The sequence below is a fragment of the Pan paniscus genome, chromosome 20 (genome assembly GCF_029289425.2).
Source record: "Pan paniscus chromosome 20, NHGRI_mPanPan1-v2.0_pri, whole genome shotgun sequence".
Classification (NCBI taxonomy): domain Eukaryota; kingdom Metazoa; phylum Chordata; class Mammalia; order Primates; family Hominidae; genus Pan; species Pan paniscus.
Window position 1 is genome coordinate 64,479,137 of NC_073269.2, and position 15,284 is coordinate 64,494,420.

At 49.8% G+C, this 15,284-nt stretch overlaps 1 protein-coding gene and 1 pseudogene across 6 annotated transcripts in view; both read left to right on the forward strand.

Moving 5' to 3' along the window:
* The window catches only part of ZNF274 (zinc finger protein 274), a 58,721-nt gene extending 48,287 nt beyond the window's left edge, over positions 1-10,434 (forward strand). For all 6 annotated transcript variants that reach the window (XM_008969694.5, XM_008969693.4, XM_008969689.4 and 3 more), the window contains 4 exons: positions 3,546-4,028; positions 6,819-6,931; positions 8,432-8,558; positions 9,033-10,434. In XM_008969694.5, coding sequence (XP_008967942.1) covers positions 3,605-4,028; positions 6,819-6,931; positions 8,432-8,558; positions 9,033-10,015 — 1,647 coding nt within the window. In that variant the 5' untranslated portion in view covers positions 3,546-3,604 and the 3' untranslated portion in view covers positions 10,016-10,434. The remainder of the gene's footprint in view (positions 1-3,545; positions 4,029-6,818; positions 6,932-8,431; positions 8,559-9,032) is intronic.
* A 1,284-nt stretch (positions 10,435-11,718) lies between these two features.
* Positions 11,719-14,870, forward strand: LOC129394660 (small ribosomal subunit protein uS8-like; annotated as a pseudogene).
* Positions 14,871-15,284: the final 414 nt, after the last annotated feature.

Here is a 15,284-nt window from a genome sequence, read left to right on the forward strand (position 1 = left end):
ACAGATTCAGTTGGTGCATGTCCCATGTCCTAGGCACTTAGTCCAGTGCTGCTGGGCCTCCAGTAAATCTTACCCCAGCTGCTTCTCAGGAAAAATTCAAGCCTTAAGAACTGTAATTGGGCTGGGCACGGTGGCTCACACCTGTAATCCCAGCACTTTGGGAGGCCGAGACGGACGGATCACCTGAGGTCAGGAGTTCGAGACCAGCCTGGCCAAGATGGCGAAACCCTGTCTCTACTAAAAATACAAAAATTAGCTGGGCATGGCGGTGGGCGCCTGTAATCCCAGCTGCGGCTGAGGCAGGAGAATTGCTTGAACCCGGGAGGCAGAGGTTGCAGTGAGCCAAGATCCCTCCACTGCATTCTAGCGTGGGCGATTAAGAGCGAAACTCCGTCTCAAAAAAAAAAAAAAAAAAAAAGAAAAGAAAAAAACGCTGTAATTGAAAGAAAATAAATGAAGTATGCTTTCAAATTAAGAAAAGTTACTTGGGGCGAAGTAAGTCCCCAGAAGTCCTAAGAAACAGAAAGGGAATTAAATACAGATCAGAGCAGTTATAAATGAGTTGGAGAGGCCAAGCCCCCAAAATGAAAATACCTCAAAAGCTTATTTGGGGGAAGAGGTTGGAATTAGGTGCACAAGTGTGTCTGATTAATCTTATCAAGAAGAAAAATCACTTCAAGCGTAGACTGGGAATGGTCGAAAATTTAAAGCGTGGCTCAGATCGTGATCTACAACTGCGCCACCTCGCTGGAAGGACGGCCTGGGCTGCGAGGAGGCGGCGCGGGCACTGGCTCTGGGCAGATCCCAACGCGGAGCTGACTCCCTGGACCCGTGCCAGCGGTGGGCACCTCCAGCCAAACCTGTGCAGCGCGCAAACGGGAAGCCCAGACAGACCAGGGTTTGTACTCGAGGAACGGGAAGGGGGGGGTGGTTGGGAGCCGTCTGCTGTGGCCTCAGCGGAACGTCTACCCCAGCCCGCGAGGTCCGGAGAAATACCTGCAGGTGGGGCAGGCGTGGAAACTCCTGCCGCGCTGCCCCGTTGCCCCATGTAGGCCCAGGACGTGTCCCTGTCAGCGGGGACTAGGGAGAACGGTACCGGAAGCCCGTGTCTCGGAGGCTGCTGGGAGCTGTAGTCCCCGCGGGTGTCGTAGTTCTGGGCGCTTTTCCGGGTCCAGGGGGGCAGGGTTTGAGGCGTGGCCTAGAGGCGTTGTAGGCGTCGACCCATTTCGTCGGCTGAGAGACTGGGTCTTGTGTGGACGGTGCTCTTCTGGGCGAAAGGGTTAGCTTATGGTTGTGGCCTCGGATTCCTGAGTGCGCGATGACGGACTCGGCGGGTGCTTGAGAGACCAGGGCCGAGGAGGGGCCTGTGCAGGCGGCTTCCGGGCTCTGAAAGATGCTTCCGCTCGAGCTTTTTTATTTTTAACGTAGCTGCAGCTATTGCACACTAGTAATTTTCTGCTCTGCGACCGTTTTTCTGCGCTGTAATAATCACGCTAAAAGTAGTGCAGGTTTTACTGCTTACAAGGGAGTTTTTAACAATTTTCTTAAACTGTGTTACAACACTACCCGTTCTTCCAGTTTTGTCCTAACACACACCGCGCGGGGCAGGAATATTCCAGGTATGTTGTGGAAATAAAGACCAGGCCGTCCAGATGAGGACACCCAGAGGTTGACTCAGAGCCGGGTATAGTAGGGAGCCAGCCACGGTCCCTTGTGTTCTGTACAGAGAGTCAAAGGCAGGTAGGGAGTGAGAAGACGTGCATTCATAAGGAAGGGTTCTGAATGGAGAACCCTATTGGCTTGGCGGGGAGCAGTAAAAGGGTATACTGGCAGTCATCTAAGTCCTGACCTGTGCTTGTTGCCAGAGGTTGTGGGTCAGTGCTGTGTTAACTATATTTGGTTTGGCTGTTGTGTTTTTATTCATTCCTTTGGTGCCTCTATACCTATCTTCATCTCCGAATAGCTCCAGTAGATTCATCCCGTGAAAGTAGCTGTGGTTCCTTGCTGTGGCTTTGCTAGTTCATGCTGAGCTACTTCCTGGTAGAATTGTGCTGACCATTTATATTCACAACAGCAAGGGTGAAATTGCAGGTTTGCTCTTGTCGTTGCCAGTAAATATTACAAATATCAAAAGTAAGTCATAATCTGTAGTTATTTATACTCTTATATTTGTTTTTAAAGCCTTATTTTTTAGGGACAATATCAGGCTTGGTAGCCAAGGCTGGAGTGCAGTGGTGCAATCATAGATAACTGTAAAATCAAATTCTTGGGCCCAAGCAGCCCTCCTGCCTCCAAGTAGCTAGGACCACAGGTGTATGCCATCACACCTGATTAATTTAAACTTTTTTAGAGACAGGGTCTCACTATGTTGCCCAGGCTGGTCTCAAGCTCCTGGTGTGAAGCGAATCTCCTGCCTCAGCCCCCCAAAGTGCAGGGATCACAGGTGTGAGCCACCCCGCTGGCCAAATTATTTAGAATTAGCATTTTGGAGGGGAGTTTTGGAGAGCTTTCTTATTTCCTCTTGTTTTGTGCTGCCTCCTCAGCATTTCAGGACAGTCCTGGAGTTCAGTTTAGCAATGTGCTCTTGCGGACTCTGTGCCAGGACCCAGAGCCCCTGCCTTTCCCAGATATCCTCGTTCTTGTCCCCAGTGGAGGTTGGAGAAGGTTCTTTTTCCTGTGACCATGCATACATGTACAGTGTCACAGATCCCTTCTCAACCCTCATTGCCTTTTGTTCTTTCCCTATAACAGCTCTATGGAGGTATAATTCACACATTGTAAAGTTCACTCTTGTAAAGTGTACAGTTCAGTGTTTTTAAATATATTCACAGGGTTGTACAGCTGTCACTACTGTCTAATTCCAGAACATTTTCTTCACCCAAGAAAGAAACCGCATACCCATTAGCAGTCTCCCACCAATCCTCTCAATTTCTCCATTTCCTAACAATTACTAATCTACTTGTCTGTCTGTGGATTTTTATATTCTGGACATTTCATATAATATGTGGCCTTTTGTGTCTGGCTTCTTTTACTTAGCATGATGTTTTCAATGATGTGTTGTAGCATATATTAGTAGTACTTCATTCCTTTTTATTGCCAATATTTCATTATATGGCTAGGTCACAATTTGCTTATACATCCCTCAGTTGATAGACAATGGGTTATTTGTACTTGTTGGCTATTATGGATAACACTTTGGTGAACATTCTTATAGAAGGTTTTGGGGACATATGCTTTCAATTTTCTTAGCTATATATACTTGGGGGGAATGTCTGGGTCATGGATAACTATGTGTTTAACTTCTGAGGATTTACCAACCTGTTTTGCAGAGTGGTACAGCATTTTATGTTCCCACCAACAGTGTGTGAGCATTCTAGTTTTTCCACATCCTCTCCTGTTACCATCTGTCTTTGGTAACAGCCATACTAGTGGGTTTGAAGCATATTCCACTGTGGTTTTGACTTGCATTTCCCTAGTGAATAATGGCGTTGAGCATCTTTTCATGTGCTTGTTCTCATTTGTCTTGCTCTGCTTTTGACTTACAGAGTATCCTGAGCTCCAGCTGGACCCTAAATTGGATCCTCTTCCTGCTGAGAGTCCCCTGATGAACATTGAGGTTGTTGAGGTCCTCACACTGAACCAGGAGGTGGCTGGTCCCCGGAATGCCCAGATCCAGGCCCTATATGCTGAAGATGGAAGCCTGAGTGCAGATGCCCCCAGTGAGCAGGTCCAACAGCAGGGCAAGCATCCAGGTGACCCTGAGGCCGCGCGCCAGAGGTTCCGGCAGTTCCGTTATAAGGACATGACAGGTCCCCGGGAGGCCCTGGACCAGCTCCGAGAGCTGTGTCACCAGTGGCTACAGCCTAAGGCACGCTCCAAGGAGCAGATCCTGGAGTTGCTGGTGCTGGAGCAGTTCCTAGGTGCACTGCCTGTGAAGCTCCGGACATGGGTGGAATCGCAGCACCCAGAGAACTGCCAAGAGGTGGTGGCCCTGGTAGAGGGTGTGACCTGGATGTCTGAGGAGGAAGGTAAGTAGAAGGGTGGGTAGAGGGACAGCTTAATGAGGGTGTCTTGGAGGACCCTGTGGGGGAGATAAGAACTCCAGGCTTCCTAGGAAGGTCATGGGAAGGATTGTGTCCGCTCCATACAGACCAAGGACATCCATGTTGCCCACGTGTTCCTGAGTCAGAGCCACTGAAACCCTTGCATTCTTTAGCCCTTCGTGGGCTTCTGATGGAAGCACACAGATGAAGTGCTTCATTTTTATCCCTCTGGCATCCCTGCTGCACCATAAGCCCTGTAGCACTTGATAAGATAGATGGGAATACTGAGCTCAGAGAGCCCGCAGTAGCAGGAGAGACAGGGATTTGACAAATGAGAATGCATAGAAAAATGCTGGGACTACGAGGAGCTCGAGGTGATGGTGAGGCTCATGAAGGTCTGCAGCTGACACCTGGTGTGGAGTGGAACTTGGCCAGGGTAAAGAAAGGGGGCAGGAAAGATGTGCCATGCAGAGGGGAGCACTGCCTGTAAGGGCCAAGATGGAAGGGATCACAGTAAATGCAAAACTCAGAAAAATCGGGTATGTTTGTGATGGAAGGGAGCAGAGGTTGGAGCTGGCACTGCCAGTGGGGACTTTAGTCCTAAAGCAAAGCAAAATGTTCTTCTAAAACAGTAGGGCTCGATCCCTGAGTTCCAGAAACTGGTGGCACCACTGGATTTGACCTTTAGAGATTCACCAGGCTGCATGTGTGGTGGATGGTGGACAGAGGATGGGGGCGAGGCTGGACACAGGCTACCCGCAGCTATTGCCATGCCCTCTGATGGGGTGGTGTCTTGGATAGGAGTGATGGTGATGGCTGACTGGGGAGAGACTACACGTATGGTGATGGCTGACTGGGGAGAGACTACACGTATGGAGTGTGTATTTGGGAATAAGACTGCAAGACTTGGTTTCTTCATCAGGCTGAGTTTCACAGAGCGTGCATGCTTCTGCATTGCTCACCTCCATTTTCCACATTTCACGGGTGCCCAGAAGATGTTTCTGATGTGAACGAATGATTGACTGGTTGATGTTTGTGATTGCGGGGAAGGGGAAGGTATCCTGCAGGGGATGGTGGGATTCTAAGAGGCCAGGGCATCCTGGAGATCGGGTATCCGAGGCAGCAGGGCAGGCACTTGCATGAGTTGTGTCAGATGCACCAAGTCTGGGGTGCTGTACTTGGCAGAATAATTGCCCCAAAGGTGTCCATGTCCTGACTCCTGGACCCTGTGAATAAGTTGCCTCACATGACAAAGGGGACTTTGCAGAAACAATTAAGGATCTTGAGAGGGAGAGATGCACTGGATTATTTGAGTGGATCTAACATAACCACAGGGGCCCTTAGGAGAGGGAGGCTGGAGGGTCAGAGGAGATGTAATGATAGAAGCAGCTGATAGAGGAAGAAGCCATAAGCCAAATGTTTGGGGCAGCCTCTAGAAGCTGGAAAAGGCAAGGAATGGATTCTCCCTTGGAGCCTCCAAAAGGAACATAGCCATGCTGACACCTTCATTTTAGCCCAGTGAGGCACAAACCAGACTTCTCATCTCCAGAACCATAAGGTAATACATTCTCATTAATCTGAGCCGCTGGCATTGTGGCAATTCACTATAGCAGCAATAGGAAACTAGTTAGTTAGGTGCCAAGGAGACAGTTGTGGGGTTAATGACATGAAAGTCAGTGAATTCACCCTGTGTTTAACCTCAGGGGTGAATGAAATAAATTAGTGCCACAGAAGACAATGGGAAGAGGCTTTCCAGAGAACCCTGAGAATCTCACATTATGTGATCAGTGTGTTAGTTGGGACGCTTGGGTGTGACTGCTGCAAAGCCTTGCACAGAATGGCTCAAGGGAGAAGGAGAATTTATTGGAAAAGTTCCAGGGTGCTCAAGCATCAGGCAGGGCTGGACCCAGGAGCTCCAATAGTGTCCTCCAGACTTGTCCTGTCCCTCATTCTTACCTCTTCTGCCCTCCACTGGCTTCATCATGGGCAGGCTGTCTCCCTGCGTGGGATTTCTCTTTCCCAAATGTTCCAACTAAAGCCTTGTTGGCTCCAATCATCTGGCTATAGGCTGTGTTCATCCCAGATCTAATCACTGTGGCCAAGAGAAAGGGATGGTCCAATGTGCCAGCCTAAGTCATCTTGTGGCCCACCTTGATGGTGGGGGTGGATTAGCATTGTGGAAGCCTGTGGACCATTTGGGGTCATGTGAGGAAGGTTAGAATGAAGGAGCCGTGGTTACAGGGGCCCTTGGGCCAGGTGGAGCTGTTGTTTTCTTAGGTGGAGGAGACTTGGTGACGTTCACCTCAAGATGGCTGCATTTCATGGGTCCAGGAAAAGTCTCACCTTCCATGAGGTGGGAGGAGAGAGGGAAGAAGGAAGAGGTGCCCAAATAGGCAGCGTGCAGGGCTTGGAGGCCGGAAACAGGGGCTTTGACTCTAAGGAGGGGGCGTTAGTCAGCTGCCTCACAGGAGGGGCTGGGGCCCTCAGCAGCCCCCGGAAAGGGAAGGAGTGGGACCAGAGTCTCAGCAGTGAGGACACTGGTGCCCTGTGACCCTTGGAGGGTGAGCCATCCCGGGCCCATCCAGGTGTGGGCACTCGGGCACGTGCTGTGAGGGGAGCGGAGCTGGTGGGAAGGGAGGACAGGAGCAGAGGCTGTCATGGAGCCACAGTACGATGCAGGGGTGCGGTGGCCCCATGGGTTGCAGAGAGGCCACCCTTGCCCTGCCTAAGGGTCCCCACACCTGCTGACCTCCTCTGGCTGGTGTCTCCTCCCAGTACTTCCTGCAGGACAACCTGCCGAGGGCACCACCTGCTGCCTCGAGGTCACTGCCCAGCAGGAGGAGAAGCAGGAGGATGCAGCCATCTGCCCAGTGACAGTGCTCCCTGAGGTAAGCGGGTAGTATCACCCTGTTTTGGTCACAGCATCTCCTGTGAGGCAGGCCCACCCCTGAGGCATCCACTCTGCCCTGGGCTTTCCTAAGACCTCCCACAGGCTGGGACATTCTGAGATTCTGAGCTCTTGGGTCTGTGCTGAAGCAATCTGAGTATGAAGAGCAGCCCTGCCCTCCAGCCACTGTGGCATCACTGGAGACAACGCATGGTGACCCGGGAGCTGAGAAAGCAGGAGGCAAAAGGGAAGGGACTAAGTGTTTACAGAGACTTGAGAGGTGGAACTACCACAGGCAGGCACATCTGTATCCAGGTCAGAACAAGAGAGCCCTCAACCTTCAGAAATGCATACTTAGGTATTTATCTTTGGTATCTGGGATTTGCTTCAGAATAACCCAGAGCTGGGGTGTGGGTGAAAAAGATTGGTCCTGATGCGCTGACCACTGGGGTAGTGGTATGTATGTGTCATTGGTCAGAACTGTTTGCACTGCAAATGGCTTATACTGGCTCAAGCGTAGAAGTCAATTTATTGGCTCTCATGTATTCTCTGGTAGGCTTCAGGCAAGGCTGCATCCAGGTGCTCCCAGGTGATGGGAAGAATCTCTGGCCAACCTGTTTCATGGCTCTGCTTTCTCCCCTTTCTTCTTCTTCTTCTTCTTTTTTTTTTTTTTGAGATGGAATTTCACTCTTGTTGCCCAGGCTGGAGTGCAATGGCGCGATCTCAGCTCACTGCAACCTCTGCCTCCCAGGTTCAAGTGATTCTCCTGTCTCAGCCTCCTGAGTAGCTGGGATTACAGACAGCTGCCACTACACCCGGCTAATTTTTGGTATTTTTAATAGAGACGGGGTTTCACCATGTTGGCCAGGCTGGTCTCAAACTCCTGACCTCAGGTGATCCACCCGCCTTGGCCTCCCAATGTGCTGGGATTATAGGTGTGAGCCACTGTGCGTGGCCACTCCCCTTTCTTCTTAGGCAGATTCTGCCCCATGTAAGCAAAATGCCTCAGATCCTGGCAAAGCAGCGTTGGGGGTACCTCTTCTTCCCAAAGTCCTGGTCAGTTCCCCAGAAAGGACCAGTCATGGCTGTGCCAGGGTGACTGCCCTCCCCCAGGTCAGCCCTGTCGACAAAGGCAGGGGCTTGGTTGTCATTTCCACCAAGTGGGAAGACAGTATTAATAGATGGAGAACCCTCTTCAGTGGGAAGATTTCAGCAATGGGCAAGCTGGATAGAGCCGTGGTTAGGATGGAGTTGTTTGCTTGTTGCACTTGGAGCTCTTTATGAAGCAAGGGCTCTGCCTCCCAGCCTGAGACCCAGACCCTGGTTTGGACCCAGTAGAACTCTTGTGGGCCCTGGGTTGGTGTCTCTGAGCAAATCCCCAAAGCAGGAGAGTCCCTAGCACCGTGAGCTCTGTCAGAACCTCCCAGCTGGCCTTTCTTCTGCCCTCATTGACAACCCTCTGACCCTCTTGCTGAGCATAGACACATATGTGATGTTACAGGAGCCAGTGACCTTCCAGGATGTGGCTGTGGACTTCAGCCGGGAGGAGTGGGGGCTGCTGGGCCCGACACAGAGGACCGAGTACCGCGATGTGATGCTGGAGACCTTTGGGCACCTGGTCTCTGTGGGTAAGGCTGTGCCCCCTCTTCACCCACCTCAGGGCTGGTAGGCCACAGGAGCCCCAAGTCAGGGGTGTTCACCTTCTCTGGACTCCACACTGGGCATTCCCTCAAGGGGCCCTTGCTCCATCCAGGTCCTGTAAGTGGAACTGTAGACCTAGAGGGGTGGGGGCACTGGGTGGCCAGAAGCAGCCTTAGGTCCGGTGAAGGAGTGATTTGCTATCTATCTCCTGAGGGAGTATGAGAGAACAGGAACTCGAAGAGCTCGGAGGACACTCCCTGCCCTTCCTGTCCCTTGTTCACCAAGGTCAGTGCTCCCCTCCCTGCCGCTTCATTGCTTTTCAGTCTCTCTCCAGGTTGCATGACTCTATTTGGGAAAAAAAAAAAATCCTGACTTTTGAACTTAATTATGCATTTCATGCTCTCAGACCCATCCCAGCACATCTCTCTATGGGATCCACATCTTTTGTTTATTTTTTTCAGGGTGGGAGACTACCCTGGAAAATAAAGAGTTAGCTCCAAATTCTGACATTCCTGAGGAAGAACCAGCCCCCAGCCTGAAAGTACAAGAATCCTCAAGGGATTGTGCCTTGTCCTCTACATTAGAAGATACCTTGCAGGGTGGGGTCCAGGAAGTCCAAGACACAGTGTTGAAGCAGATGGAGTCTGCTCAGGAAAAAGACCTTCCTCAGAAGAAGCACTTTGACAACCGTGAGTCCCAGGCAAACAGTGGCGCTCTTGACACAAACCAAGTTTCGCTCCAGAAAATTGACAACCCTGAGTCCCAGGCAAACAGTGGCACTCTTGACACAAACCAAGTTTTGCTCCACAAAATTCCTCCTAGAAAACGATTGCGCAAACGTGACTCACAAGTTAAAAGCATGAAACATAATTCACGTGTAAAAATTCATCAGAAGAGCTGTGAAAGGCAAAAGGCCAAGGAAGGCAATGGTTGTAGGAAAACCTTCAGTCGGAGTACTAAACAGATTACGTTTATAAGAATTCACAAGGGGAGCCAAGTTTGCCGATGCAGTGAATGTGGTAAAATATTCCGGAACCCAAGATACTTTTCTGTGCATAAGAAAATCCATACCGGAGAGAGGCCCTATGTGTGTCAAGACTGTGGGAAAGGATTTGTTCAGAGCTCTTCCCTCACACAGCATCAGAGAGTTCATTCTGGAGAGAGACCATTTGAATGTCAGGAGTGTGGGAGGACCTTCAACGATCGCTCAGCCATCTCCCAGCACCTGAGGACTCACACTGGCGCTAAGCCCTACAAGTGTCAGGACTGTGGAAAAGCCTTCCGCCAGAGCTCCCACCTCATCAGACATCAGAGGACTCACACCGGGGAGCGCCCATATGCATGCAACAAATGTGGAAAGGCCTTCACCCAGAGCTCACACCTTATCGGGCACCAGAGAACCCACAATAGGACAAAGCGAAAGAAGAAACAGCCTACCTCATAGCTCTCAAGCCAGTTGAAGAAACCTTGCCTTTTCAGCTTGACCCTGCAATATAACATGCACAGGCCTGCTTGTGAATCAGGACTGAATGTGAAAGGGAAGTATTGAGTGAGGACATTCCCAAAACCAAAGGACAACTGAGGAGACTGCCCAGCACGTAATGAATAAATAAGAAAATGAGTGAGGAGTTATTAACATCAGTTGGAAAAAAGATTTCCCATTCACTTGATATTGTTTGTTCACTCATTTAGTCATTAAAAGTGAGATTAATAAAATCTGGAAATGTTATATAATAACTTTAAAAAGCCAGGTAATTAATAATCTGCACTGATATTACATCTACAGTACCACAGTATTTATGTGTATGAATTAAGGATTAAAAGATAATGTGGATAAATAAACTATTGATCTATGTCTGTGTAGAACCTGTGTATTTCCTGCCTGCTTAAATATCTCTATAGTAATGATTAATATTTAAGCAACATTAAAACACAAGGAAGGAGATCATCAGATAGTTCTAGAAGATTCTGTGCAAGGCTGCAGCACCTTGGGCACAAGATACTATGTGAGTTGGGATGACTGAATCTTTCTGCTCCTTAGGGGGTTGTCATGATGTGGTTAGGTGGAGGTAAGGAAAACTTAAACCCAAAGGGCTGGAAACCCCAGGCAAGTGTGGGGCTTCCTGGGAATATTCATGTTTCTTTTGTTATTTTTCGCACAGAATCTCATCCTGTCACCCAGGTTTGAGTGCAGAGGTAGAATCATAGCTTACTGTAGCCTCGAACACCTGGGCTCAAAGGATCACCTGGGCTCAAAGGATCCTCCTGGCTCAGTCTTTCAAGTAGCTGGGACTATAGGCATGCACCACCATGCCTAGCTTCATTTGGTTTGTGTTTCCATTTTTCCTGAGAGACTATCACAAGGAAGGCAACTGCTCTGGCCAGGAGCCCATCACTTAAGTTAAGCAAAAAGACACTGGCAATACTAGAGCATGTACTTGCCCACAGTTCACATTCTTTCTCCAGGCCACATAGCCCACAGTATATGACCCGCTCCATTCCTTGTTCTAGGCTCCACCTTTGCTCTTGAGTTCCGTGTAACATTTAACATAAAACTCTGGATCAAAAGTACTTAGGTTCAAGACACTGGTTGAGTGCTACTCTGCATAGCCTCTTTAGAACCCTTGGGTCCTGCCAACAAGGGTGAGGTGCAGTCGTGCCATCTAGGATGAGAGTACCTCCTTTCTCTGCAGAAGTGAAAAACCCTTAGAGACAGGACCAGAGTAGATACCTTGAGCCCATGTGCCTGGAGAATGATGGTGGTACACCAGCAGCCCTATTGCCATTCACACATTGGGCACAGGGCTTGTGGCTGCTATGTTGCTTCTAGTCATTTCAGCACTTTAATATGGCACGTTAGCTTCTTTGAGAACATACACAGTTGAAGAACTTGCCCAGGGATGTTAGTTGGTAAAAACAGCCTCCTCAGCTGTTCAGAACTCTACAATATCACTCTCAAGAATGAACCAAAGAATGGGATCCTTGAGATTAGAACCTGGTAAACTAAAAATTCCCAGATTCCAAATCCTAGACTGAGGGGTGAGTCCAAAGTTTTAGTGATGGCTTCAGGAACTGAGATGATGGTTTGAGCTGGGTCTGGGAAAATAAGGCACCCAGGAATAGGAAAGGGGGAGAACATACTAGGGTATGGGAGAGCTGATTGGGACTACAAAGTACAAGGCCAGTGGGTCCATTCCAAGGTATGGAATGGCTCATCTCATGGCTGGCACCTGGGCTTGAGGTGGCTCTAAGGCTGAGTTCAGTTGTGTTGGGTTCTCTCATCCAGAGAGCCAGGGTTCCAACAGTATTAGGCAGAAACAGCATGGCTTTTTCTGACCCAGCCTAGGTCACATGGTGTCACCCCAGGACAGTCTATCCTTTACAGGACAGTCTATCCTTTACAAGCCAGTCACTAAGGCCAGCCGGATTCAGTGGGAAGGGGGTTAAACTCCATCTCTTGAAGGGAGACTACCAAGGTTAAGAAAGGCAGGAGAGTGTAGTGGCCAACTCTGGTTAAAAAGGTCTACAAGTGTGCCAGCATTTACCTTTAAATACTGTGTATCCCCACCTGTGCTTGCAAGACAGGAAGAGGAAGGCAGGGAGAGAGGCTGCACATGTGGGAGCTGACCCACTAGACACAATTATTAGATGTAGTTTAAATCCTGGCTCTGCTCCTCACTGGGTCTGTGATTGTCAGAAAGAGGATTAATGCCTGGAGGGTCCACGTTCCATATATCCAGTACACCAGTGAAAAGGTACATGACGCTGGGCACAGTGGCTCACGCCTGTAATCCCAGAACTCTGGGAGGATCATTTGAGGCCAGGAGTTAGAGATCAGCCTGGGGAACATGGCAAGATCCTGTCTGGAAAAAAAAAAAAAAAAAAAAAAAAGGCCAGGTGTGGTGATGCACCTGTAGTCCCAGCTACTCAGGAGGCTGAGGTAGGAGGAATGCTCGAGCCTAGGAGTTTGAGGCTGCAGTGAGCTATGATAGCACCTCTGCACTCCAGCCTGTGTGAGAGTGAGACCTTGTCTCAAAAATAAATTTAAAAATTGTAAAAAGAGGTAACAAAGATGTTAGCTTCTTTGAGAACACATGCAGTTGAAGAACTTGCCCAGGGATGTTAGTTGGTAAAAACAGCCTCTTCAGCCATTCAGAACTCTACAATATCACCTCTCAAGAATGAACCAAAGAGTGGGACCAATTAATTCCAGCACATCCACTTATTTGTTCAACAAGAGTGTATCATTTACCAAGAAGGATTAAAAAGTAATTTTGTTCTCTTTGTTCCTTTGTGGCTGATTTTTAATACAGAGACTATGTATCCTGGATCAAGCCAGTTGAGCAAACTCTGATTAATTTTAATAGGTTTTACTAAAATCTCCTGGATTTCCATACTTTTAATTTTATGTTAATCTTTGCATAGTTTTCTTCTGAATACAAAGTAACAGAAGATTTGATTTTTTAAAAATCTCTCTTTCCACCATCCTTTGGTGCCGTCGTCAAGGTGCGGATGAATACCCTGTCTGATGTTCTCAAGAGGATCAACAATGCTGAAGAGAGGCAAAAGACAGATTATTACTAGGCAGTGCTCCAGAGACATTCTCCGGTTTCTAATTGTGATGATGAAGCATGGTTACATTGGTAAATTTGACATCACTGATGATCACAGAGCTGGGGAAATTGTCGTGAACCTCACAGGCATGTTAAACAACTGTGGAATGATCAGCCCCAGATTTGATGTACTCAAAGTTCTAGAAAAACGGCAGAATAATCTGCTTCCATCCTGCCAGTTTGGTTTCATTGTACTGACTTCAGCCGGCATCATGGACCACGAAGCAGCAAGACAAAAATACACAAAAGGGAAAATCCTGGGATTCTTTTTCTAGGGGTGTAATGCTTACAAAAAAAATGCCTCCGTGGACTACAGTGCATCCAAAAACAAAATAACTGACATTTGTACCACACAAAAGTTACCCTCCAATAGTGTGATCTTTCTTTCTTAAGGTGTAAAACCACACTCGGGGTTGTGGTATTTGATGCTGTGCGAAATTTTACCTTCCCTCGCAGCTCGCGAGAATTTGCGGGGCCATTCAGCATGGCCAGCATGGGTCCGAGCGAGGAGGCTCCATCCTCATTGCACAGGCTACGGAGTGGCTCCCCGGGTACTTTCCAAGGCCAGGTCTCCACCTCGAAGTGCGTCAAAGGCTGCAGGCCCTGGGGAGGCTGACCAGGGCCCGAGGGAGGACGACAAGCGGGGACGTTGGCGGAGGGGTTAATGGCGGAGTCGCGACCCAGCCGAGCCCACAGCTCTGGGAGGCTGGTTCTGCCTCTCTCCCGAAGCGTCGCCCGGCTAAGCTTCGAGCACCAGGACACACAACCGCCGACTATTCCGGAGCCCACAGTCGGCTTCACGCTGGAGGCCGGAAACGACCCGTCCCCAAAGCCCGCGCGCGCGGCCCGCCAGAACTGACCTACCCAATCACCGCACCGCTTTGATCAAGCGGCGACACACGTTGCCGGGTAAGAGTCACGCTTTGGCAAATAAGCAACCTGCCTCATCCAATCAGCGTCTCGCCTGCCCGGTTAGTTCCTGGTCTTGCCCAACCAGATTCTTGCCTCCTCCATACCGCTACTTGCGTGTGCCGGTGCCTGGCCCAATCAGCGTCTTGCGCCTCTTCTCGCCCCCGGGCCTGGCGGAAACAGACTCAGGGCCATTTTGGCTACACCTGGGAGCAGGGCACCCTGGCGGCTGGCTGCGGCCGCTGCAGAGATGAATGGCCCCGGATCTGTGGAGGCTCGCCTGCCCCTGGGGACCCCGTCCTCGGCCTGGGGGGTAGTGTCAGGTGTGTTTGAACCAGAGCAATTCCATCTTGAATAGGGACTCTCTAAACTAAGGCTAAGACCGGTTGGGCTACATTCCCAGTAAGTTAAGGCATTCTTAGTCACAGGATGAGATAGGAGGTCGGTACAAGATACAGGTCATAAAAACCTTGCTGATAAAACAGCTTGCAATAAAGAAGCCGCCCAAAACCCACCAAAACCAAGATAGCGATGAGAGTGACCTCTGGTCGTCCTCGCTGCTACACTCTCACCAGGGCCATGACAGTTACAAATGCCATGGCAACGTCAGGAAGTTACCCTATATGGTCTAAAAAGGGGAGGCGTGAATAATCCACCCGTTGTTTAGCATATCATCAAGAAATAACCATAAAAATGAGCAACCAGCAGTCCTCGGGGCTGCTCTGTCTATGGAGTAGCCATTCTTTATTCCTTTACTTTCCTAATAAACTTGCTTTCACTTTATGGACTGGACTTGAATTCTTTCTTGCATGAGATCCACAAACCCTCTCTTGAGATCTGGATCGGGACTCCCTTTCCAGTAACAGTGAGAGCCCAGACTGGAGACAGGTGGTCACAGGCTCCTAGGGGATTGGGGCCCTAGGGAGCCGTTGGTCTGTGCAACCGCCAGGCCCCGCCCGGGTCTCCTCATTAGGCTCAGGCGCACAAGCGCTGAGCTGGCCTGGCCCTCAATCACAGGTGAGAAGCATCCCGTTCCCACCTTGGGAATGGCCCAGCGCCTGCCGGTCCTAGACGCCCAGCCTGGCCTGGCCACGGACTCTTGGTGAAGGGTTGGGCTGCGCATCACTCAGCTGTGGTAGTGGTGATGATGGTAGGGGTGCTGGGGGACTCGAGCTGTGTCCTGAGCAGAAA